This window comes from Phocoena phocoena, chromosome 19, assembly GCF_963924675.1.
Source record: "Phocoena phocoena chromosome 19, mPhoPho1.1, whole genome shotgun sequence".
Lineage (NCBI taxonomy): Eukaryota > Metazoa > Chordata > Mammalia > Artiodactyla > Phocoenidae > Phocoena > Phocoena phocoena.
The window spans coordinates 12822549-12849233 of NC_089237.1; the positions used below are offsets into that span (position 1 = coordinate 12822549).

At 50.3% G+C, this 26685-nt stretch overlaps 2 protein-coding genes across 2 annotated transcripts in view; one reads left to right on the plus strand and one right to left on the minus strand.

Annotated features, from left to right (window-relative positions):
• TBCD (tubulin folding cofactor D) overlaps window positions 1-26685 on the plus strand; it is a 176825-nt gene that overhangs the window by 64511 nt on the left and 85629 nt on the right. The window lies entirely within an intron of this gene.
• On the minus strand, window positions 2168-4404 carry ZNF750 (zinc finger protein 750). Its single transcript, XM_065897866.1, has 2 exons — window positions 2963-4404; window positions 2168-2837 (listed from the first exon to the last, which is right to left on the minus strand). The coding sequence occupies exons 1-2, from the start codon at window positions 4402-4404 to the stop codon at window positions 2168-2170; spliced, it is 2112 nt and encodes a 703-aa protein (XP_065753938.1).

Consider the following 26685-nt stretch of genomic DNA (forward strand, 5'->3'; position numbering starts at 1 on the left):
CTTTGGGCCCCAGAAGGTTTATGTTCTTGTGTGTAAGGCACAAGGCAAGAGCTTGTCTCTAGGGCGTGAGGCTTTGGGTCCCAATCCTGGAGGCTTCTGAGGCCTGGCTCTGCTTCCCACAGGATATGGACTTGCTGGAAAGCAGGGGTACCCTGTTTTTGGTCTTTGTCAAAGCATATTGGTATATAAAAAAAACGAGAGCCCAGGCATGCCAGTGAAGGCTGCACAGGTATGCATCGGTTTCTGGTCGTGACAGTGCACGCATTGGATTAGTGGTGTCTGTCTGCGGGCACACCTTGGATGGGCGGCAGGGGCTCGTGGGCCATCCTGGATGATTTAGGGGCTGTTTGTAACAGCGGCCTCCTATTTGCCCTAAAAGAATATGACAAGCTCTGCATCCCTCCTGTGAGTTGATGTTAGTGGTTTTGTATAAATTTAACTTGCTGCAAGGCAGGTTATTTGCCATACTGAATAGTGTCATTTTAAAACAAAGCTATTGTATCACTGTTTTAAATATGTCTGGTGGAATCCAGTCATCATGGTACCTTGGAATCCACCATCCTCCATCTAAAAGGCAGGGATTTTATTCTTTATCTCCTTGAACCTGTATTTCCATTTACTTTTCCTAGAGAATTTTTCCCTAATGTAACAGGTTTCTGTGCTTGAGAATCTTTTGCTGATCTCCCTGTCAAGTATCTTCAGCAAGAGGATGTTTGTGAATGCAAACTTTAACTCTTACATTTTGTTTTGCCAAAAGGTAGTAAGCATTTAAGTTTTCTAGATTGAGTTTTTACAGGATTAGTTATTAGTACAAACTTGATCAAATCAACCGAAAATAACATTTTATTGGAATGCAACTTAACAAGATGGGTTTTTAGTTCAGGCTATCTTTTGGGGAGTAGTGCTTATATCTAGAACAAGGCAAGGTTCCAGATCAACTTTTTATTTAAAAATTTTTAATTTTTAGCTCTGAGCACTGAGAGACCTTGTATGTGCACGTCACTGGGAACGGCAGGCGTTAGCTTTAGCAGTCCTTTTTCTTTGAATGCTCATTGGATGGCTCTATTGGGACCACCTCTGTTTTGGTCAAAGTGTGAGTTGAAACTGCCCATCTTGTGGAGAGAGGGTTCACCCAGTCAGCTCAGCTCGGCGCCACTGTTTCCAGGCCCTTTCTTGACCCCCTGCCCCGCTCCCAGGCAGTGCATTGCTGAGAAACACCCTCTGAACAGTGGGGAAGGGCCCTTGTGAAGCCAGGCCCTGTACGCTTGGTCTCCAGAGGTGCCCCCGGATGCCTGCACTCCCCCGGGCTCGATGACTACCGGTGGACAGCAGACACATGCACACGTGCACACGCCCTCACATGCACACACAGATGTACCCTCGTCCTCAGTTTTAATTGCTGCCTCAGCTCTTTTCTCTTTTTCATTGAGTTTATTTATTGTGGCAAAATATTGTATAACACAGAGTTTATGCTTGTCTTCTTTTTATGTATCCTTAAAGTTCACCTATGAGTTTATTGGAAAATTAGCAACATATACATCATTTTAGGAAGTGGAAAACGAGTCTGAATGAGTTGTGAAGACAGAGCATGTTGAGAATAGCTTCCCCAGCAACGCATTCTCCCCAATGGAAATAAATTACTTGTATAAATAGCCTCTTGCTGTCTGTGTATTATTCAGTCATAACAAATCAGAGTGTTTTTATACACACAACTTTCATGCTAGTACTGGAAACGTCTTTGCCTGGCATTTTCCCCCAGTAATTGTTATTTACTTCAAAACACACAGTAGATTTAATAGAAAAACAGTTACAACAATTTGTTCTAGTGCTGAGTTATTTATAAGAAAAATGTTTTAAAGAGATTTCCTCTAAGATGCTAACACCTAAAAGTTACCTTTTAGTCCTATGCATTTCATCAGGTCCTACAGTGTGAGTCATTCAAGTATTTTACAACCAGAAGTAGAAGCACCTTTTAGTGTTCATGCTTAGTATTTACAAAACTGAATTGAGTTGCAGGTTTAGTTTAATTTTTTTGTTGAGAAGAAGAAAACTGCGTTGTAAAAATGTACCAGATAAAAAAGCAAGGGCCAGATGGAGGTTTGCTGCTGTCTCGCCTGCACCGGAAGGCGTGCTTGTGGCTGCAGCCTGTGGCTGGCCAGAGGTGGCTCTAAGACACCCGCGTTCTTTTCCGGAGTGTGAACACTCTGGCTGTGTCGCTGGGCTTTGCCTTCTTGATTCCCTGCTGGGCCTTCCCTGCATCCCTGGGGCTCGTCCTCTTTTGCCCTTTGGGTCTGAGGTCGCAGTGAGCCTCCTGGCTCTCAGGGACTCTGGGGGTGGGTGCGTCTACCTGGCAGGCAGGCTCCTGGGCAGCAGGCTCGACGTTCCCTGGGCTGTAGGCCGCCAGCTGGCAGAGGGCCACGGCCGCAGTCTGCTTCTGCTCGTCACTGTCAGCTGAGCGTGTGTCCTGGGCCTTCCCAGCCGGGCTGGGCACAGGGATCTCCGCAGAGCTGGGGTCGGGCCCGGCCCCGGAACTTGCTGTCTCCGACTGCGGAGCAGGAGTGGGGGTGGGGGCAGCTGCGGGTTCGGCCCCTCTCGGGCAGCTGCGGACAGAGGGCCTCGAAGTCAGGGCGTTGCAGGGGTCCTTCACCGAGAGGTTGAGGGGCGCGTCCTGTGGCTCCACAAATTCTCCATAGGCGGTGGTGTGTGTAGTGGCCGGCTCAGCTTCTGGTTTCGTGGAGAGGTTCAGAGGGGCTGCCCTGGAGTCGTCCTCTGGGCTGGAGGGTGCAGCTTCCAGGCTCCCCATCTGAGCCAGAGCGTCTGCGTTCACGGCCTCGAGGCTGGAAGAGACACAGAGAGGGAGTCACAGGGACCTTGCTGAGGGCCATTGCCCGTGGGGGGTTTGGGCAAGTACCAGCACAACCAGAGACATTACTTTGGAGGTTTTGAAAATGGACTCTCTTACCTTTCTGGAGATGCAGCTCTGTTTTCTGGGGCCTGGGAATGTGGGCGCTCCATGTTCTTCTTGACAGGCTTGAAGGCTGTGAGGCTCTGTTCTGGTGGATGGAGACTTCCTGGGGCACCAGAGGCCGGCATGTCCAAGAGGCTGCACAGCCCGGCACAGGGCTGGCTTGTCTGCGTGAAATTGGTGGGGCTCGGCCTCCCCGGGGAGCCTGTGGCTGCGCTGCCTGCACGTGGGCTCATTTTGGTCCCTTCCGTGTCCCTCTGCCCATCTCTGGAAAGGTCTTTAGCCTCGGGAGTCGGACTCTCTTTCTCAAACTCTGTGTGTTTTTTGTGGGAGTTGGAAGAGTTTAACTTGGATGGACTCCAGGCCGGGTAGGCCAGGGCAGCTTCTTCCAGTAGGTGTGAGCTTTGATCTTGTGAAATACCAGCAACGGGTGGGGGTCTGAGGCCGTAGGAGGAAAACGCAGACTCTGGTCTATAAAATCCATAAGGAATTGGCAGATTGGAGTGATACTGCTGGAAGAATCTGTAATGGTCGTATGTGGATGGAGCTGGGTTCAGGTGCTTAGGGATCGGCCCTGGGTGAGGCAGGAAATGTCTTTGGTCTTGGGCCCCGTAGATGGACAGCAGGGGGCTGTCACACTCGGGTGAGTTCCCCGCGAGTAGGTACGGTGAGTAGATGGTGGCCAGTCCATGCTCTGTGTAAAAGTGAGGCGGGTACTCTGCGATGGTGGGGTGCACGTACGGCGAAGTGGCACCAAACCCCTTTGTGGATGGGATTTTATGTGGAAACTCAGGTGTGAGGAAAGGTGAGCCAGCTTTCCACGCGTAGCCAGGGGCATGAAAGGCAGACTTAGTGTGGAAGGAGGCAGCTTTGGCTGGGGGCTGGGTCAGGGTCAGCACTTCAGGAGCCTCAGTGAGTTCCTGCCCTTTGAGTCTGTGCTCGCCAACTGGCATGAATGCTGAAGGCCGGGTAGTGCCTTCCAGCACAGGCTGGGTGCCCGCGGTGGCTTCTGGAGCTGGACTCAGGGGTGCTGCTTCCTTGTGGAGAGTGGGCTTCTGTCCGGGGCACCTGTGGGGCCCGCACGCATGCAGGTCCACATTTTCCTTGATGTCATCTTTGGCGAGGCCATGTTGGAGCTTGGTGTCCAGGTGTGAGAGCCCACTTGGGACGGGCTTGGAGGAGGTGGGCTTTGCCATGGGGTCGGACTGATTGGTTGGCTTAGGGTCTGAAGAGTTCGGTTTGGAACACTTGGGAATGCGATCTTGCTCGGACACTAAAGTGATGGAATTTTTACAGAGACCGTATTTCATGTGATTAAAAAGATGTGACTTTTCGTTGCAAGTAAAGGGACACTGGAAACACTTGTACTTGAAGGGCTTTCCTGGGGGCCTGGGGATGTAATGTGGCTTTTTTGGTTTTCGCTCTTTGAGAAGGCTCATTTTCCCTCTGTGGTTTGGCGTCTGAGCCCTGCTGGCTCCTGCGTAGTTCAGCTTTGGTGATTTTTAAGGAAGCAGGTCACTGCTTCTCCTTCGCTTTCCTTTCTGAGTGCTTTTACTTGAAGCCGGCTCCACGGGCTGTGGCTGTGACCAGGGAAGTCTCGTTCATTTGGGGACCGGGAGCTGCAATGGAGGAGCAGAGCCTTAGTGTTGGGACGATGGCTGACAGGCTAACAAAGAACCCCGGGGTCACGGAGGAGGTGAAGCAGAGGCCTCTGCAGGTGCAGAGGACGTAAGTGCTCTTGCGCGGCAGGTACGGGACGGGCATCAGCCACCCCTCCTCACTACCCTGGGCGCCACCCCTACGGCCTTCTCTGTTTTCTCAAGTCTGGTCCCAGGCGAGTGTGGTTGCAGGAGTGTTTAGTGTCACTTCAGAGAATACCTGTAACTCTTTTGAGTTTTGGGAACCTTTAGCCTGTGATCTGAGGCCTCAGGTGCCAGGAAGGTTGTGGACCCACCAGGCTGAGTGATCACTGAGATCCCACCCCCATCCATGTGCCTGGAGTTTCTGGACTGAGTCCCATCACTGTGCTGGCCTGACTGCTCTAACGTGAACCTGAGGAGGTCCGGGCTCATGCGTGTGTGTGACGTTCACATTTGTGCTCACTGAGAACAAGGCATGTGTGATTGTAACCTTCAGTCCATCTGCCCTATTTAATCACAGTGTTCTGTTCTATGAGGGAGTATTTAAAAGTGAAGAATATTTAAAAATGCCCCCCCCACCCCGACCCTGTTTCTAAATTCACAAATGAAAAGTCAGCTTTCTGGGTAAGTAGCATTTGTGTTGGCCCAAATACAAACTTAAGTGCTGTGTTTATGTTGATTTGAATGATATTAAGATGCTGTGAGTCAGTGAGTGAGCAGATGTCCTCGTGCACTGCTGCCTTCCACTTGCCCACCTCACAGATGGCATGGAGTGAGTTCACGCACTAGCCCATCCCTGCCTATCCTGGCCTTAACCAAAGGCAGAAAAGCTTAGCAGCCCTCCTGGTAAGAGGAGACCAGAGTGGGACTTCCCTGGTGATGCAGTGGTTAAGACTCCACGCTCCCAATGCAGGGGGTCTGGGTTCCATCCCTGGTCAGGGAACTAGATCCCACATGCATACTGCAACTAAAAGTTTGCATGCCACAACTAAGGAGCCCGTGAGCTGCAACTAAGGAGCCTGCCTGCCGCAACTAAGACCCGGCACAACCAAATAAATAAATAAATAAAATTTTTTTAAAAAATAGAGGAAACCAGAGTGAGTGGTGCCTAATTTTACAGATGGTTGGATCCTGGGAGGAACCCATCCCAGCCTTTAACGTGTACGAAGGGGCTTCTGGATATCTTCCCCAGGGTCCTCCTGTCCTTGCCTATCCCCCAAGCTTAACCTCCCCCCGGGTTTCCTTCAGAGGCTGCTCTGCACACCCCTGGGCTCTCTCTCTGCCTCATAACCCGAAGCAGAGAACAAAGACGTGAGGTCTGGGAGGATCTCAGCAGGGCCGGGCGCGGCTGCGTGTCCAGGACCAGCCCATGGGGTGACTGTGTCTTAGAGAAAGCCTGTGGGTAGGGCGGGTTGGGGGGAGTGGGTGTGAGGAATCAAGGCCTGCACTTTAATTTGCATAGAAAATGTAAAAAGGATTTAGCTTCTAGATATTTTTAAACACTTAGAAAAATAAAGTTAAAAGGAAATAACTTTTCAACTGCAGTTTTGCTTTAAGGAATAAGTAAATATGGACAGTTCTGAGTCTCGTGAAATTGCTTGTGTAAAGCATCGCCTTCTAGACATCGGGTTGGTTAAAACATTGAGCTGGAAAGCAGCCCTTTAAAAATAGAGAAATACACATGGGAAATCTAAGAGACTTGTTTTCACAAAATAAAATGTAGCTACTCTCCTTGCCATCTCACGCATCAGATGAGGTAATGGGTAGCTTGTGGGAGGAGGGTGTAAGGGGGGAGGGAGTGCGGTTTTAATTTCACTTGGATATCTTAAATTCTAAAAAAGCTATCTGATCTTATTCTCAGCAAACTGGTTCCTCTACTCATTTTTTCATATTTCTTAAAAACACAAGGAACCACTCTCCCCCCAAGAAGCTGCTTCTGTTAACCTGTTTCATCATCCCGTTCCCTCAAAGGCATGTTTCTTTACTAAGAGGTGCTTTGGGTGGCTTGCAGCCTTCTGTTGCGGGGAGAGTTTCTGCAGAGCAGGGGTGCTCAGGCACGTACTTTGGAGGAGAAATGAGATTTTTGGCTACCCCCTAATTGGAGAGGGCGTCCCCAGGCCCTCTTTGGGGGTGCTAACTGGCAGGGTGTCGGGTGGGCAGAAGCCAGGCTGGCGGCACCTGGTGCCTGGCTCTGCGGCTTTGCAGCTTGCTCGCCCTCCTCCTCTCCCGTGAGCAGTTGTGTGAGCTGCATGGCAATGTGAAAGCCCAGCACGGTTAAACACGTGGTCACAGCTTTGCATCTTCCTGATTTCCCCTCTTAGTAAGGGAGAATGTGAAATAATTCTGTATGAGTTCAGTTCATACCTTGTGGGGCAGGTATGCCCTGGGCTATAAAAGCACGATTTCCTGCCTCCCGTCAGGAAGCGATTCCAGCCAGCTCGGGGCCAGCCTGATAAGTCAGGGCGGCCTGTGCTGGCACGTCCCATTATGCTCCCTGGTTCTGAAGGCGTGAGAACCTCTGCAAGTCAGGTTCCCATGATTGTATAGGATATGTTATGGCAAAGATCTGAAAACTGATGATTTCATCACTAGCTGGAAGCATCGTGATCAAAATGATGACAGTTGCAAAACGTTTATCAAGTGTGAGCGCAGAGTCCTGGTGGTACCATGAGTGGATGCAGACACACATCTGCCGCACCCAGGACACGCGAGCCCAAACCGGCCGAAAACCCCCTCGGATTTAAGATAATGATGGTGTTAGCTTCAGAAGCAGTATTATTTAATATTGCTCATACTTTTAGGCAAAAGTAGAAATAAACCCACTTTGGTTACGTTTTCTCAAAGGTTTATAGGAGGCAAGTTGTATGTAAGTTATCATAGCACTACCCAAAATAATAGTTTGGGAAATCATTGCTCTTATGTTAATATATACCTTTTTTCCGTCAAATGATGTTGTGCCCACAGATTTGGTCTGAACTTCTTGTTCTGTGGTCAGTTAGCTTACAAGGACGGTAAAGAGGTTTTCAGGGGATGGTTTCCTTGGTACTGGTGTTCTGGGAGGTGAGAGTATTCTAGGGTATAATTGTTGCAAGGAGAGCCTGGATGGAGTCACAGGAGCAGTAGTTTTAGTAACTGAGTAAACTGACCTCTCAGGGTTACACAATTCGCTAGTTAAAACAAGGGAGCGCAGCTGCTTCAGATGCTGAAGGAGACAGGCTAGTTCACTTGGTTATAAAAATGCAATAATGGGCTTCCCTGGTGGCGCAGTGGTTGAGAGTCCGCCTGCCGATGCAGGGGGCACGGGTTCGTGCCCCGGTCCGGGAAGATCCCATGTGCCGCGGAGCGGCTGGGCCCGTGAGCCATGGACGCTGAGCCTGCGCATCTGGAGACTGTGCTCCGCAATGGGAGAGGCCACAACGGTGAGAGGCCCGCGTACCGCAAAAAAAAAAAAAAAAAAAGCAATAATGTCAGAGAAGTAAGCGGGATAAGATTGAGGCTTCTGTAAGCTTCCAAGGGGGACAGCCTCCAGGAGGTGATGTCAGTCTGTGAGTTCAGTCCTGCCCAGGCGAGGCTTACAAGGATGAGGAGCTAAAGCCTAGTGCCCGGGGCGCTGTCGCTCTGGCCACCTGCAGAGATGGGGTTTGCCCGTCTCTGGTCAGTTTATATCTGCCAGGCCTGGTGCAGGCTGGCAGCGGAAAAAGGGTGTTGTCGCCTAAACAGTATAATCCAGAATTTAACTGTTTGTAGTAAGTTCGGATTAGCAGTCAGAGGTGAAGTTTTTTCTAAAGGTGATAAGATTCGTGTCTCACCATCCTTGTCCTGGGAAGGCTGGTACAGGCTGGGGGGTTGCACAGGGAGAGGTTAAAAAAGCACAGCCCTGGGTTCGGCTTTCCTCGGAGAACTGCACTGTTAGCATGTTAGCTAAAAATGCAGATGTTAGCCTAGTCCTAGAAGGATGTGTGTGGGACAGTGTTTTTCACCCTTCTTTCACTTCCCACTGGGTCAGCAGGAGGTGTTGGGAGCCCTGCATGTCAGGTCAGGGTCAGGGTGCTGTCCTCGAATGCAGGAGGGCGCCCCTGCCTGCCTTGCGAGCAGCTGTTGGCACGAGGCCTGCCCTCAGAGCTGTGCCCTCAGCGGAGTTGGGTCCCAGTGCTGAGGGGAGAGGGTGGGGAGCAGCGCCACAGAGACACCACGGCCTCTGGCCTGAGCCTGTTCCATTTCAGAACGCCCTCCTGTGACTCCTCATGCACTGTCACCCCTGCCTGTGTCCCAGGAGCCTGTCACCCCTGCAGAAGCCCGGGAGCCGGTCTGGCCTCCCCTCCCACAGGCCTGGGCGGCTGGACGGTGGTGCCCAAACGGCGCTCTGAGCAGCCCGTGGTTTTGTGTCCACAGGGCTTTATCTGCTTGTTTCTGAAGCACTGAGGTGCCAGTGCATGTCTCTCAGTAGCCTCCTAAGTGTGGACTATGAATGTAGCTGCCAGCTGTTAGGGTGACAGTGAGTGGCTGGCATATTTAATAATTTTCTAGGGGGTTTGAAGTCAGAAATAATAGGCAAGAGAAAGATTTTTTTTGAACTTTGATAGGACACAATAGAGGTAATTATAGCTTAACTTTACAGGGCATTGCTGTGACGTGCCGGCCAGCTATGCATGTCATGTGCACTAACTTCTGCGCTGGAATAATCCTCAGCCCTCCCCGGTGGTGTCCAGCTGCCTGGCAGGGAGCCTCACCAGGTAGCGCGTTCTGAAGGGCATGCTATAATTACGATATTGTGATGTGGCATTATTGCATAACTCAGGGACACGCCGTTGTCGCCTACCCACTGGGGTGTCGCAAGAACGAGATTTGTGAGTTTTACTCCAATTGAGCTTTTCCAGTGATTAACCACCACTCCCTCCCAGACTTTCGGTTCTTTAAAATGAAGGATAAACTTCAGGGCAACCATAACCTAGGGAAAAAGACAGTTTTCTGGCATATAGTTTGGAAGAATGGATCCAGGAAGACCACCGGGGGCTCTTTCTGGTTTCAGCCAGAGATCCTGGGTTACAGACAGAGTGCTTAACAGTGAATGCACAGCTTTAACGTTTGGGGCACCTCCCTAGGGCCAGAACCCCTAACCACCAGCCTGCCTCCTTACCTTAAAGCACCACGTTAAAGCATTGCAAGGACTTGGCTAATACAAAATACAAATCATGATAACAAATGTAGACAGGTTTTGATTGCATTAAGTCTGATGTTGGTCAAGTTTGACGAATAATTTGGTCAATAATGGTTTTCATGCAGATTTATGAGAAACTTTATAAGAGTAAGAAAACCCATTTTGTATATACAGGGATCCTCTTTAGTTAAGGTGTTTTTTTTTGGTAAGCTTATGTCAAAACAGCACTTATTTTAAATCCTAATAAAAGGTTTTTAAATTAAAGAAATTATAAATTAAGGTCAGCAATTATATATATGCATATATATGATCCTTTTATGTTGAAACCTGTAGTTTATTTTTGAGGTGAGGAACAGATAAGCAATAACATCAATTTGAGTTTTGGTTTAAAGTTTATGAATTTTGGAACTTCCCCGGTGGTCCAGTGGTTAAGACTTTGCCTTCCAATGCAGGGGGTACGGGTTTGATCCGTGGTTGGGGAGCTAAGATCCCACATGCCTCGTGGCCAAAAAACCAAAACATAAAACAGAAGCAGTATTGTAAGAAATTCAATAAGGACTTTTAAAATGGTCCACATCAAAAATAACTTAAAAAAATAGTTTATGAATTTTATGGTAGAAATGAGAACTTCATATATCCACATAAACTTGTTTACACTCTTAGAATAAAGTGTAAGCCTTATTAAAAGTTTTGTAACAATGGTCTCCTTTCCAGCAGTGCACCTGCTGGGTCCTGAGTAATCCGCGGAGAAAAGAGCAGGGCAGAGAAACTCTGGGCAGGTGATTCACTGAGTAGATAGTTTAAGATACATCTGAGAGGAGTATTGAAAGAAAACTCGCATTTGAGAAGAAATAGTAGGTACTTACCAGAGGCTGGGAGGTGGAAGCCGTGGCTGTGGCTGCCTGGCTGGAGCAGGACCTGTTCTCACGCTTGCTCTCACTGAAACTGGAGCCGGCTGTTCCAGTGGGAGGGATTTAATGTAGGAGTCGAGCCCTCGGGGCGTAGAGATGCACCTGATATTCCTCCCGCCCGCAGCTACGATTCATGTGTTTGCACCCACCCAGCCGGCCAGCCAGTGCCACCTCCGTGCCTCACGGCAGCTCCCTGCCCAGGTTTTGTGAGTGCCATGTTAGTGCCGCCTGGCTCTCCTTGGACGCGGGGGTTGCACGTGTTCGAGGTTAGGATAGAGGCCTCCCAGGGGAGCCACAGCCGGTGCAGGAGGCAGCAGCAGATGCTGATATTTAGCCTGAAATGCATCTCCTCTGACAGATGCCGACAGCCCCTGTGTCCTCCCCGTGAGGGTCTGGCGGAGCCTTTGTCACCCTTCACCCCGGGGCCTGGGAGGCCTGCCCGGGTCCTCCTGGAAAGCAGGAGGGGGGCCGCGTCAGCTGCCTCCGGGACCTGCCGGTGCATGCCTGGGACAAGCCCTGAGCTCTGCTGCCCCGCCGCGTGGCCGTGTGCTGCCGCGGGAATGGCCTGCATGCCCTCGCGCGGCCCTTTTCTTCTCTTTTCAAATAAGTAAGGCACTTAATTTGTGACCTAGGGCATCCCCCTCCCCTTCAGCTGCTTGCTATTGAGTCTGTGGCTGTCTCCCTGCTCTCAGAGGGACTGCGTGTGGTGCGGGTGTGGGAATAGGGAGAGGGGTGTGTGCTGCGTGGGCACGGGTGCCAGGGTGGGCCTGCCAGGCTAGATGCTGTTTTAGTTTTTTTTTCTTTTAAGGCTTAAGATTTTACTTGGCTTTACCTTCATATTGAATTAAAAAAAAAGTGTTTTAGTTACTTTTGTCTAAATTAAACATCCACATAATTTAGAGAGTGAAAAAATAGTTCTGAATCTTGTCACAAAAAAACAGCAGTTCCTGCTGTTCCCCTCGCCTCTTGCTGGTAATGAGCCACCCAAAACAGATGGCTTAAAAAAACTACCATTTTATGATCTCGAGATTTTGTGGGTCAAGAGTCTGGTTTGTGCCGGCGAGCCTTGCATCCTGTGGCGTTAGTGAGCACTCACCTGCCTCGTATCCTGGGGGAGTGGCGGGGCCCTCCTCTTCCCTTTAGTTTCACTCCAGAGGCCTCTCCAGGGTGGTGATCAGTCTTAACTCTGCGTGGGACTCAGAGCGCAAGGCAGAAACTTCCAGTCTTCCGAGAGGCTAGGCAGAGAACCGTCCCAGCACCGTGGTGTCACACTTGGCTCCCAGGTTTGAGGGAGGGGATGGGCCCCACCTCTCAGTGGGAGGGTGTCATCTGGCTGCTCCCCTCCCATCCTCCCTGCCAGGAGCCCCACTTGAACCTTTTCTTAGCTGAGGATTTTGGTATTTACCTCGTTGATTCCAAATAATATTACTCTGTTGCCAGTTTTGTTCCCTCCACCCCCCTCACTGCTCCCAGTTTCTGGTGTTGTCTGTTGACTTGCTTTTATGGGAAATGAGAATGTAGCTCTTTGGCCCCTCTGCCTCCATGCCTGCCTTCCCCGTCATCTGAGATTTCCTCTACTTCTTTCCTGAATCGGAAGCCAGGCTTCCTGGATCCCATGTTGTCCTCTCTCTTGGGTTGATCTTTTGTTTGGATATGAGGCACAGCCCTTTTGTAGGCTCCTGAGAAAGAATGCAAGAGAGGGGAATCTTTGGAGACCCTGAATGATTGAAAGGGTCTTTCTTCTACCCTTCTTCCTGGTTGATAGTCTGGCTGGGTATAGAAGCCTAGGCCAGAAAGCATTTACTGTTAGTGTTTTGAAAGTGATCTAGCTTTCAGTGCTGCTGCTGAAAAGTTTGTTGTGATTCGGATCCCTGACTCTTTACCCCCAACATTTAAAATTTTTTTTATTTCTGGCTGTGCTGGGGCTTCGTTTCTCTGCGAGGGCTTTCTCTAGTTGCGGCAAGCGGGGGCTACTCTTCATCGCGGTGTGTGGGCCTCTCACTATCGCGGCCTCTCCTGTTGGGGAGCACAGGCTCCAGACGCGCAGGCTCAGTAGTTGTGGCTCACGGGCCTAGTTGCTCCGTGGCATGTGGGATCCTCCCAGACCAGGGCTCGAACCCATGTCCCCTGCATTGGCAGGCAGATTCTCAACCACTGCGCCACCAGATAAACCCCCTGGCAGGAGTTCTTTAGACCCAACCAAGTTGTCAATTACTTGCCACGCAGTCTTAATTTGGATGTTTGTTGGTCGTCTGGGTGGATCTTTTCAAGTCCAAAGAGATAGAGCAATAAGAGAATGAGAAAGACGGAGGGGGAGAAGCCTTGGCCTCAGTGCGCTTCTTCACGGCCAGAGAACTGCTCTCTGCCAGACCCTGCAGGCGATGTCAGCTGCCACTTAACGGGCTACTCGAATCTGCATGGCTCAGGATAAGTCCCAGCCACCCTTCAGAGGGGAGCCATAGCCCAGTAGGCAGATCGAGATTACGGCCTTGGAGGCCCCGCATTGGGTGCCAGAAAAGATGTTGCAGGAAAGAGAGTGGGGTGCGAGAGGATGGTCACATCCCAAGTCATGTCTGAGTCCCTGGGATGGCTGCCAAGTGTGGGTTCTTGGCTTTGTGCAGGCAAGAATTCAAGAGCAAGACATAGTAAAGTGAAAGAAGGTTTATTCAGGGAGATACACACTCCATGGAGTGTGGGCCATCTTGGAAGGCAAGAGGCCTCCCCCAACATTTTCATATGAAAAATTTCAAACATACAGATAAGTTGTGAGAATTTGACAGTGAATGCTCAGACACCCAGCGCTGGTTATGCAGTGAACATTTTCCTCTGCCCTACCACACTCGTGGCTCTCCACATTCCTTCGCCTTATCCACGCATCGATCCATCTCAAGTATTTGCTGCATTTCAGAGTCAGTGACAGACATCACTCACTTTACCCCTGAACACCTTAGGCTTGTTATTAACTGTTCACACTTTCTTTTAAAGGTAGAATTCACATGTGATGAGGGCACAGATCCCAAGAATACCATTCCCTGAGTCCTGAGCGTACCCCCTGCTGGGAGGTGGCGCATTATGATCACCCCACCCGGAAGCAGCCGCTGGCTGGGTTTTCTTCCTTCATAGATTAGTTTTTGCCTATTGTAGAATTTTGTATAAATGGTGATTCCCTGATTCTCCACATGCCACTGCTTCTCTCCTGCAGGCTCTTTTCTCTGTCCTCAGTGTTCTCATTTTCCTTAGCTTTCTCTTCGACCCTTCTTTTAAGTATTTCTATTCAGCTATTATTATTTTTGGGTTCCAAGAGTTCATGCTGGTTCTCTGAGTGTTCCTTTCTTAGTATCTTATTCTTAGGTAGTAGTTGCAATAGCTTCTCTTATTTCTCTGAGGATTTTTTTTTTTTTCGCGGTACGCAGGCCTCTCACCGCTGTGGCCTCTCCCGCTGTGGAGCACAGGCTCTGGACGCACAGGCTCAGTGGCCATGGCTCACGGGCCCAGCCACTCCGCGGCACGTGGGCCCAGACCGGGGCACGAACCCCGTGTCTCCTGCATCGGCAGGCGGACTCTCAACCACTGTGCCACCAGGGAAGCCCTCTCTGAGGATTTTGATGATGTTTTTTTGGCAGGTGGTGTGGTTCTCCCTGTAGTCTCCATTTCTTTCACAAAGGTTTTCTGTTTTCAGCGTGACCCCTCCTTCACCTGCTTGCCATCGCCAGAAAGAGTTCACTCTCTTGCAGGGGTGGGTGGGGGGTGGTTAGGCACTTATTGAGCGTTTACTAGGTATAAGGTCTTGTGCTAAATAAGCATTCTATCAGTGTTAATCTGTTTAATCACTGCAACAACTCTTCAAAATGGGAACTGTCAGCCTGATTTGCAGAGTCAAGCAGCACAGAGAGGTTAAGTAACTTGGCCGAGGTCACCCAGCCTGAAGGACGACAGAGCAGAGTCCTAGAGGCAGTGGGAAGGTTGCACTGGGAGAGGGATGGTCGTGTCTGAGTTGGATCGGGGACTTGTGCTCTGTGGCTGCTGCCACGACACTCGAGTCTTGGCTCTGTTCTTTCGTCCTCCTGTTACTTGGAGCAGTTATCTGACCTGGGCGTCAGCCTTCCCCTCTGTAGAAGGTACCTTGGAGGCCTCTACTCGTGGGTTTTCTTTGGAACCTGATGGGTTAATTACAACATCCCACCGAATTGCATTTGTATGCTGGGAATGATATGCGTCACAGAACAAAACATCTTTGATGAAGGTAGCAGATTGCTTATACTTTTGACCTTACAAGTAAATACAAGTTAGTTTTAATTTTAATTGTTAGCACTCCTTTTGGGGTGCAGCATCCAGAGGAAAGGAAAAGGAAATGAAAACTCTACAGAAGATTCAAGGCATCATTTCAATTTCTCTAATTTTGGTTGTTGTTAGAGACAGTAAGTCCTAAGCAGCTGCTGAGATGGCATTTGTTAAGTTCTTGAGATGAACACATGTTCTGAAAGGTCCTGTCCTCATGGCGCCGGGGAGGTCCCCTGAGAAGGGGAGCAGGGGATGGTTCCTGAGGCTGAGGGGCACCTAGCTGCCCAGACCGTCTCTCAGGGTCTCCCCTGAGACGTGAGCTCCACCTTCGTGGGTCACGTGAGATGTGGTGGGGCTCAGGCCGGCAGGCAGGGTGCTGCTCCCCTGGCGGGGCGTGGGTGGTGGGACTGCTGGAGGGCAGGGCACCTGTGTCTTCCATGGCAGCTTACACTCGCGCACGTGCACACGAGTACACACACTTGCTCACTAGGCCTTTGTTCATTGGTTGGAGAACGAGTACGGGGGACGAGGACAGACACTGTCCCCTGCTGCCCCCCGCCCTGTGCTGACCACCCTGCCCCGCACCCACTCCTGCCTCGCGCCTCAGGCCCGTGTGCTCATCAGGGTCCCTCGACTATAATTCGTTTCCAGTTGGGGCCCCACAGGGAGCAGCCTGTCCAGGGGGACTGGTCCTGAGGTGGTCCCACTTTGGGCCCCTCCTGCTTGGTTCCTCTCCCTGGGACTTGTGTTGTTCCCACGTCCTCCTCTCTGCCTGCGTCTTGGTGCCAAGCTCTGCTGCTGGCATTTGGCCTCTGTGTCTTGGTCAAGGCAGGATCTTTCTGAAGGTGGAGGGGAGGCCCTGACCTGGAGGGTCCTGCCGCTTTCCTGGGCTCTCTTCTGGCCCTGCAGCCTGTCTGCTCATCGGCTCCCGCCCCCGACTTGTGCTGCTCAGAGGTGCCGGCAGTGGGGCGGGGGGACTGTTGTCCTGATACAGCCCGCGTGTACCGGGAGGCTGCCCCCACGGGCCCCACAGGTGGCTGGCGCCTGGGACCTCGCTCGAGCTGAGCTTGGTCTGTGCCGGGGCTGGGCTTGAGCCCACCAGGCCCTCAGGGTCCTCCCCTGTTGCACATGTGAGAGCTGGGCCCATGAGACCAAGTGTGGGGAGCATGGGGCACACGCCAGCTGAGCCGGGAGCTGGAACCATGGTCGTCTTTCTCAGGTGATGTACGTGGTTTCTCATTAAAAAAAAAAAAAACCCTGAGGGTATCAATCTATGTTTGCTTATCAAACAGCTGAAAAATAGAAATGAAAGTAGAGTTTATTTAGCTGTCTGATGAGGCAGGCCAAGGGGCGTGAGAGTGTTCGGGGAAAGTTTTATTTTCGGACGTTTACCTTCCTTTGATGATGAAGCAGAGGAATTCATTTGTAACTTGAAGTCTGAGATGTGTAATACATTACTTGAATTTTAATTTGCTTATTATTCTAGTAATGCCACTATTTGAATATTTATGGAACTGGAGCTACTTTATGTTTCGGAGGGGAGCACACCGGCCTTCTTCCCGCCAGGCTGTCCAGTGTCTGGTGGGGCTGCCGGTTTCAGTGTGTGTGGCCTGTGGGCAGCTTTAGTGCCTGCAGCTCCCGCGACTCCTCCCCGATGACGCCTTCCCCCAGGGAGGTGTGGAACCTAGCAGAGCTGAGCTGGACCCGGGGCTCCTCCTGGCTCGGGAAGCCGCGTGGGGGCCGGGGCGGGGGAGGGGTTCTGCTTTGGACAGGGTCTTGGAGCCCAGTGTGATCTGGGCTGTGGCTTCTGTGTCTGAAGTGAAACTTGAAACCGTGAGCTCTGGCTTGTTTTGTCTTTGGCTGGGAGACTGATTCAGGTTTGTGACCTTGGGCCAAGATTAGAGGGTTCCCACAGCTTTCCTCACCTCTTCCCCCTCTGTCTGCCTGACAGTATCATGTCTGTGTTTCAGGGTCCTCACTCATCCCTCCTTGGGCTGGTTACGGTTTTCCAGGGGCAGGTCATGTGGCACTTTATCTCCTTTTATTGAATTTATATGTATGTATGTATTTATTTATTCATTAAATTAAAAACATCTTTTTTTTGGCCGTGCCACGTGGCTTGTGGGATCTTAGTTTCCTGACCAGGGATTGAACACGTGCTCCCTGCTTGTAGAAGTGCGGAGTCCTAACCACTGACTGCCATGGAATTCCCTGAATTTGTATTTAAAAGGTGCTTTTTACCTGTCATCTCTGGATATGTTCACAACCACGTGTAGAAGTTACTTGGTTAAAGTAAACAAGGACAAGGAGAAAAATTAGCACACGGACTTTTTTTTTTGTCTCATGCTACAAATAACGTCAGTGAAAACATAGCAATAAAAGAGCTGTGAACAGACTAAAAAGACAGCGAGGGCAGGCCCCCTTCGTTCCCTTGTTCTGCTTGACTCTGGCTGCCGGCCCTCATGTGTGTGGTGTTGCAACGCTCCGCTGGCTGGGCTCGCTTCCCGAGCTAGGCCCCCAAGGTCACCGTCGAAAGCCATCCACAGCATGAATCCTTTTTTCCCTTTTGTTTCCAGACATTGTTTTGGTTCTTTTTCAAATCTTCCTCTTTTCTTCACTATGGTTTCCATTCCTCTTTTTATGCGTTTAATATTCTAGGCCTGTATTTCCGATATTGTCTTTTAGGTTCTGTTTTTTGTCCACAGTGCTTGGGCTTCTGACCCTTTTGTGGTGTCTGCAGACTCTCCCTCATCTGTGTGCTTTTCTTGTGTAATTTTACATTGACTGACTTTTACTCCACCTGTTTTGAGGCAGCTGGTTACGATGCTTGTCCAGGACTCAGGGGACAGCCTGGAGCAGGCTTCCTGTGAGTCCCTCAGCCTGGGTTCATCCCCGTCAAGGTGGTGCACATAGCCCTGGGGCTTTGACTCCTCGTGAAACTTGAGGCTGTGAGAAGCAGAAATCAGTAGGGTTGCAGGGATAAATGGACAAATCTGGTGTCCTCCTGAGAGCTCAGAACACCTCTCCTGATTGCTGACAGTTCATTTATGAAATAGAAGAATAGTAGGGAGCCTTGTATCTAAGACTTAGACAACAGAAGAACAGGCCTGATTCCGTGGGTTTGTGTAGGGCTCTGCAGCTGTGGTTGAGGGGATGCAATCTTAAGACACAGAGGAACATTTACAAATGCTGCATGTTTACTAGTAAGGCCATAAAACAAGTCTCAAGAAATTTCAGAGAACCACTGGTGTACAGACTACATTTTTGGACCACAAAGCAATAAAATTAAAAGTCAGATACAGAAGGATAAAGGTATGATGTGAATTTTTAGTTTGAAAATATATGGATTTCTAAATAACACATGAATCAAAGAAGAAATCCCAATAGAAATTTTATAATAAAAATTTAAAGGTAGACATGAACAGTAACAAAATTATTATGTATCAGAGCTCTCAAGATGCAGCTAGTAGTGTACTTATAGGGAAATTTAAAACCTTAAGCAGGAGTTGTGAAACTATGGCCCGCGGGCCCAAGCTGGCCTTGGCCTGTTTTTGTATGGCCTTGGAGCCAAGAATGGTTTCTCCTTTTTTCAACATTGTTTTAAAAAAAAGAAAAGGGAAGCAGCCAGTGGTCTGCAAAGCCTGAATGCCTGGGCTCTGGCCCTTTGTAGAAACTGCTGCTGACCCTTCCTCCCCTGCCGCCCCAGAATATTGTAAGAGAAGAAAGGCTCAAACTGCCAAGGAAGGGGTGAGGGAAGAGGTGGGGAGACAGTGAGGGGAGCATGAGAAATGAGTGAGGGAGAAGACACAGGTCTACAAGGATCAACAGCCAAAAGGCCTACCAAAGAGAGAGACTGAGAGACTTCCGGCTTATTGACAGAGCAGGAGGGGAAGCATATAAATAATAGTAAGACCACCCGGATGGGAGCTGTGAGACAGGTCCTGTGGAGAATAAAAGCCACATGTCCAGAATATCTTTTGCTGATAACTTTGATAGCTCAGACAAAATAGACAGTCCTAGAAAAATATAACTTACCAAAATTGACCCCAGTAGAGGTAGAAAGGTAACTTATCTGTGCTTTGGTATCGTTCTTGATGAATTGGGTTAATCACTACCTATCTATGAGGTTTTAAAAATAGGTCTGTTGAGATATAATTTATATTCCGTATGGTGCACCTGTTTAAAGCGTACAAATCAATGGCTTTTATTCACAGAGTTGTGCACCCATCACCACAATCAGTTCTAGAACATTTCATTACCCCAAAAGGAGCCCCATGCCCCTCAGCTGTCACCTGAAACCTCCATCTTCCTCAGTGCTGCACAACCACTAATCTACCTTCTATCACTATGGATTTGCCTATTCTAGTTGTTTCTGATAAATAGAATCATATAGCATATGGTCCTTTGTGATTGGCTTCTCTCACTTGGCATGATGTTTTCAAGGTTCATCCATGTTGTAAGTGCGTGTCAGTATTTCATTTCATTTTTTTGCCAAAGAATACTCCACAGTATGGTTTGCTAGGGCTGCCATAACAAAGTACCCAGACTGAGTGGCTTAAACAACAGAAATTTATCCTCACGGTTTTGGAGGCTGGATGTCCTGAGATCAAGGTGCTGGCAGGATTGTTTCTTTCAAGGCCTTTCTTCTTGACTTGCAGATGGCCACCTTCCTGCTGTGTCTTCGCATGGTCCGCCCTTTGGTCTGTGTCTGTGTCCTGAGCGCCTCTTCTTATAAGGACAGCAGCCCTGTTGGATTTGGGCTCACCCGGGTAGTCTTATTTTACCTTAATTACCTCTTTAAAAGCCCCATCTCCAGATACAGTCACATTATGAGGTATTAGGGCTTGGGGCTAAAACATGTGAATTTGGGGTACACAATTCAGCTCATAAGGACGGACCACATTTTGTTTATCCATGTGTCAACTAATGGAGATTTGGCTGCTGTGAGTATGCTGCTGCTTTACGTTCCTGCTGGCAGGGCATGGGTTCCAGTTTCCCCACACCCTTACCAGCACCTGTCATTTTCCATTTTTAAAAAAATTATAACCAACCTAGTGGGTATCTGATTATGGCTTTGATTTGCATTTCCCTAATGACTAATAATGTTGAGCATCTTTTCATATACTTGTTGGCCATTTGTGTATCTCTGGAGAAATGTCTATTGAAGTCCTTTGCCCATTTTTAAATTGGGTTGTTTGTCTTTTTGTTGTTGAGCTGTATGAGCTCTTTGTATATTCTGGATTCTAGACCCTTATCAGGTAGACAATTTGCAAATATTTTCACCAATTCTGTGGTTGTGTATTTTTCTTGCTCTTATATGTGTATTGTGTCATTTTTGATGTAAAAATTTCACTTTTTTTTTTGGCCGCACTGCGAGGTTTGCAGGATCTTAGCTCCCTGACCAGGGATTAAACCCCTGCCCTTGTCAGTGAAAGTGCGGAAGTTCAACCACTAGACAGCCAGGGAATTCCCTCACCATTGTTTTTTTTTTTTTTGGCCACACCACAAGGCATGTGGGATCTTAGTTCCCCGACCAGGGATCAAACCTGCGCCCGTTGCATTGGAAGCGCGACATCTTAACCACTGGACCGCCAAAGAAATCCCCCTTACCATTGTTTTAATTCTTTCATTTGAGTTCCTTTTACGTGTGCAGTTTTGGGGTGTGAATGTGTATTTGTATATGTACATATACACACATGCACGTGTGTGGGTTTTTAAAGGGTATCTTTAATTTTTTTGTTTTAAAATATTTGATACTTCTTTAATTAGAATTGAGATTGTTTATGAAAGAATTTATAGTTTGATGAAAGAAGTATTATGCATTTCTAAGTGGTATGTGTTTAGAATTTATACTTAACACATGTATAGAAGCCATGCAAATTACAAAACATCCTGTATAATATGGCTTTACCTATGTTATATTTAAGAGTTGAAATTCATAGTTTGGGTCAAAACTAAGATTGTGACATTTATGAATATAAAGTGATTGGTTGTGTGTTATATACAGTGTGCTCAGAAAGTAATGTCTGTCCACATAGTTCATTATTTTAGACATGTTGATAATATTTATGCTATTTTAATGGAAAATCGTTTTCTGGATTTATTAATGAGAAACCTTGCTACCTGGGAAAACCCTTTGCCTACTAAAGTAATTTATTTCTATACCTCCTTAATTTTATCATCTGTTTCCTGCTAGCAGCAGGCCCATTTGGTGTTTAAAGTTCAGTGCAGGTTGGCCAACTTGACTGGGGAGTTACTTCCACAGGAAAGACAGCTAGAGGGTCCATTTCACTTGAATTTCAGGTCTGCTCATGAAAGTAGCGTGTTAGCAGGTCTCCTGGTGACACATCTGGGTGGGCATGTGGCCCCAGGATGAGGTTGGTATAGTGTGCTTGGGGTGAGGTAGCGGTGCCCTCTCTGTGCTGCCCCACGCCCCCTGCCCCCATGGGTGAGGCTGCCTGGTGCACAGTGGCTCTCGCTGCCAAAGGAACCCCCTGGGCGCTTCCCTACCCGGCCCCCACCGTGAAAGCCGTGGGGCTGCTGCTCTGCCTTACACGCCGGTGGGGCCCTGGTCCCAGGCTTCAGGAAGTGAGGCTGCAGGAGCGCCCTGGGGAGCAGCCCAGTGGTCACTCCAGGAGAAGACGCACTGGCCTGATTTCTTGCGTGGCAGGCCAGGCCCTGCTGCAGGGTTCTCTGCTTGCCCTGTGCTTGGGTGCTGTGGGAGTCGAAGTGTAGCCCTGAGGTGGGTCCAGATCTTTGCGGGGGTGCAGCGGGCAGCAGGGAGGTGCTTGGGGGCTGAAGAAGTGAGGATGGAGCTCTGCCTGGGCTGTGTCATCGGGGGAGGCCTGTGGTTGCCGGGGGGGACCTGCCATTTTCTGGACAAAGGGAGGATGAGGCCACACTCTGCCCCTACCTGGTGGGACCGCTCCCTGCCGTGCAGGCATAGCTATGCCTGAGGGTCTGCGTCACCCTGGGAGGTCAGTGTGGGAGGTCACTGGGGCAGGTCAAGCAGCTTGGCTGTGAAAGATCCTTGGCCTGTGGTTAGAAGTCTGCCATCCACACTCCCCTGTCCCAGCTGTCCAAGGCAGTGACCTGGGTGGTGAGATTAGAGAAGAAAACTTCAGAGAACTTGGCCCCAGCCAGGCGTGGGCGTGTCATCAATCAAATGCGAGTGGCCTGTTGTCTAACATTCACCCTTCTTCCTCGTCCTGGCCGTCTGACCTTGGGCCGCACGTCTGGTCCAGTGACTCTCAGCTCGGTGAGGTGGGTTCTCCTGCAGCATGGTCCTCCAGGCCTGCCAGTCCTGACATTTGTGCCGTGGACACTCTTGGGGCCAGTGGAGGTCTGGGCACTGCTGCAGGGAATCCAAGGCTGTGTGAGTCAGTGGCAGAACTGGTCCCTGACTTCCTGGTTAAGCCTCTAATTCTCCGCAGCGCTTGTTTTTGCTTCTTTGAAGTTGTTGTACTTGGGCCACTCTGTCATCAGCTGTGGCCGTTTCCTGCGCCAGCGGCACAGCCGAGCTCCCCTCCCCCGTCCCGCCCCCTCATGTGGCCTTGGACAAAGAGACAGGACGGACAAGCACTGGTCCCCTGGTGCTGTGTCCTAGGCGGAGCGCAGAGAGATGGAAAGAGCCTTTGTTATCTCTCCCTGAGGAGGGTCGTTCAGAGATCACAAGAGTTTAATTTGACAAGAACCATTACCTAGGTGGCTTGACAAGAAAGTTCTGACAGAGAACGTAGACTAAGGCTGGGCAGGCCCCTTGGGGAGCCAGCACCCAGTGTGACAACTGAGAACCAGGAGATGCTCCGGCTTTGCCGGGACTGAGAAAGTGGGAAACATTTGTGTCAGCCGAGGGCGGGGCCTCCTCCTGGGGGTTCAGGCTGCCCCCATGGGAGTTCACATCTCACCTCAGTTCTGGGGTGGTGGGAGAGCTTTGTCCCCTAGTCCTGGCCCCTGGGACACACGGTGGGCACCTGGACCAGGTGTGGGCGACATCAGTGGGATGGGTTCGTGCCTGTGTTTTCCCAGTGACAGCTTCCCCTGGGCTCACTTGGCGTCCTCTAGTTTGAATTTAATAAACCACAGCCGGGTGAGGAGAGAGCCCCTGTTCGATGGCATCGCTCCAGGCGCTGTGGGGCTGCTCGTCACCGTCACCGCTGCTGCTGAGGTGACAGCTGCTCATGCATAGCCCTGACTCAGCGGGAAGTGTGTGCTGCGGCCGCAGGCTCTGCAGGGCGGGTGGCCCCGGGTTGGGTCCAGTGGGGACGAGGCTTGGGGGCCGCCCGCTCCCTTCTCCTGGGAGGCTCTTCCTCCTCGCAGATGGGGGGAGGCCTGTCGGGGACTTAGAAGGAGTAGAATGTTTTGATCTTAGAGAAACTGAAAATTTGGGTTTTCAGGGTTGAAAAAATTAAAAGGGAGTCTGTCAGTAGAAGGTTGTATTTTTCTGAGGATTATTTCTAAGCAGTTTTATTTGACTTTTAGTGCAGTGGGGTGATGTTGTGATGTTCAGCTTAGGAACTGTTTGCCAGCCGAGAGCTAGATTAAGGCACTTGGTTCCCACCGTGGCCAAGGAATCAGTTACCTGCGGAGGTTTCTAAACATCCAGGCAGCCACCCCAGGCCTGGGGGCCCTCCTTAGTAGATCTTCTCAGCAGGCAGTCTCGCCTCGTGCTGCGGCTCTTCTGCTCCTTCGAGTGGCTGGGACGTGGGGGCAGGTCACCCGGATGGAGAGTAGCTGCTTGCTTTCACATGCTCCCTCTTTGGGAGGCTTGTTAATGTGGTTGGAGAAGTGAGGATTGGACCTTAATCTCTTTCTGTGACTTCCCAGTAGCCCAGGGGCTAGTGGTGAGAGAACCAGACCGCGGTCCCACCTGTCCCTGTCCTTGTATCGTCCACAAAGTGTCCAGGCACTCACCTTACTCCCAGACCAAATGCGCGGTCACAGTTTCTTTAGGCTAGGTGATAGGTGGGCGAGGGAAGGGGGAAAGAGGTTTTCCTCCAAAAGTTTTAGACTCTGTTGTTCGTATACATAAAATTTGGAGAAGCTGAAAAATTGCTGATGGTAAGTATATTTCAAAGGGGGGTAGAGAGGGCTTCCCTGGTGGCGCAGTGGTTGAGAGTCTGCCTGCCGATGCAGGGGACGCGGGTTCGTGCCCCGGTCCGGGAGGATCCCACGTGCTGCGGAGCGGCTGGGCCCGTGAGCCATGGCCGCTGGGCCTGCTCACCCGGAGCCTGTGCTCCGCAACGGGAGAGGCCACAGCGGTGAGAGGCCTGCGTACCACAAAAAAAAAAAAAGGCGGGGGGGATAGAGAGGTATCTATTATCCTTCAGTTATAAAGAAGATTATGCTTGTGTGAAACATTAGGGAAATGTTTCCAGGAGGGATGGCTTAAGCAGTTTAAAAAATTGCAAGGGATGTGTGTCATTGGAGAAAGAAGGAGAAACACTCTGATTCACTCAGAACATTTTTACCTGCTGTGTGCAAGGCAGTGTGCTAGATGGTGTGGGTGGGAGGCTGCTCTGGGGGCTGTGCTCCAACTCCTCTCCACATGCTGGCACTCTGATGCCTGCCTGGACCACCTTGACGGGAGGAAGGACGTAGTTCGGGGCGGGGGACCCTCACTCAAGGGGAGGTGTGGTCCTCAAGGCTTTCAAATGCCGGTTCACAGTCAGGGGCAGGTCAGTGAGCTAACACAGCACCATCAGGATTAAACAGAGAAATGTCTCTGTCATGTACACATCACAGTTTTCAGTGCTGGAAATGTTCCTTGAGTCTGTTCTTAGGAGCATCTTTTTTTTTGGGGGGGGCGGTACGCGGGCCTCTCACTGTTGTGGCCTCTCCCGTTGCGGAGCACAGGCTCTGGACGCGCAGGCTCAGCGGCCATGGCTCACAGGCCCAGCCGCTCCATGGCATGTGGGATCTTCCCGGACCGGGGCACGAACCCGTGTTCCCTGCATCGGCAGGCGGACTCTCAACCACTGCGCCACCAGGGAAGCCCCTTAGGAGCATCTTAAATGAAGTGAATGCTGCACGGTGTCCTTCCTCTTCCCGTGGAGTCTTCTTCATGGGCTCGTTTCTTGGAGAGAAAGACGAGGAACCTTCCATGTGCTTTTTAACTTCACTTGCTCTTCCAGGTCTCTGTGAAGGGGTCCAGCATCTTGATTTCATGGAAAGTGCAGTTTGTCCTCAGAATATAAAACCTACTATGTCCTATGCCGACGTCTACCCGGGACATTGTCCTCACTGGTGTTGTCCACCTGTCTTTGCTCACCTTCTGCGGTGGGTACACTTCCTGTCCTTCTTCAGTAGTTCTTTGAGCACCCGAGTGTGCTGATGGGGCAGATGGCCCTGTGAGTGCTCCCTGATGGAGGTCCAGCTATCGGTTCCTGTTCTGGCCTGCTTGGAACCAGCTGGCCCCCGGAGGGTGGCTGTGGGGAAGCCCTGTCGATTTGTCCTGTTGTCTGTTTATTACTCAGTGGGTGGTGGTGGCAGAGGGTGCAGGTTGTCCTGTTTCTGGGCCTGGGGGTAGGGAATTCAGGGACCCCATGATTTCCGTTTCCTCCTTGGAGGCCTCTCGTCCCTCCTGAAGGCTCAGTTGCTCAGTCTCTCATATTTGCCTCATGTTCAGCGTCATCTTCATAGCACGTGGAAATTGTGTTTCATTTCACGGGACCGGCAGCTCATTTCCCCTGCGCCAGAGAACTAGTACTGTAGAGGTCATCTCTTTACTCACAGCTGGCCTCACCACGGGCAGAAGTGCCAGCCAGCACCGAGTTGTCTCACGGTATACAGACGCATCATGCCACTCCTTGGGATGACCACACGTCAGCCGTCCAGGGCGCGAGGCATGGTGGGGACGTGGGCACAGACCTGGACCAGGAGGAGGTCAACTGCCAGGCCACACTGGTTGGCTGGAAAGTCAACCCCTGACCTCAGTCATGACAAGTTAAAGATCTTAACCCCCTGAAGTCCTGGGGTGGGGCCTCCGCAGTAGCACCCTGGGGGGACCGGGCTCTGGAGGGAGCCACCGCTGTCCTCTTGGATGGTTATTGTACCCAAGAGAGGAGGTGCTTTTGCTTATGTTCTATCTTAACATGTTGGTGTATTTTAATTGATTTTTTTAAAAAAAAGATGTGAGATTGTCTCTTAAAATAGGAAAGATACTTGTTCAGGTTATATTACAGTACAGTCCAAAAAGTGACATGTAAAAATTAATTATTTAAGGAAAAGCACTCTCCTGACTGAGGTCTTTATTTAAAGTTTTGGACACCTGGGATCACGTGAAGTCTGTGTTTTCGGCATTGTGTCCCACGGCAGAAGGTCGAGTAAACTGGCTGAGCACATTGAGCCCAAGGTTACTCGAAGGGTTACTTGGAACCAGCTGGTTTAGAACGGTTTGTTTCTGTACCAGGTAGACACCAGATATTTATTATAAACAGTCTAACCAGGAGTTCCTGTGGAAAGTGTACCTGCTCGTCCAGCCTCGTGGAAACTCACCACGGCAGTCACAGTGGCATTTCCTGTATTGGGCACTTGCTTTGACTTTCAGTACCTTCCTTAAACCTCTTTGGAGCCCAGGGAGCTGAAGGGGAGGAAAGACTTGCCCGATCTCACCTGGGTGGATGCTGTGGTAGCAGCGACAAGGAATCCATGGCCTCAAAGGTTGTCAGCCATCCGGCTTTATTGGCATTCTGTCATGGCCACCCCCAAGGGTGAAGGGGGGGACCACTG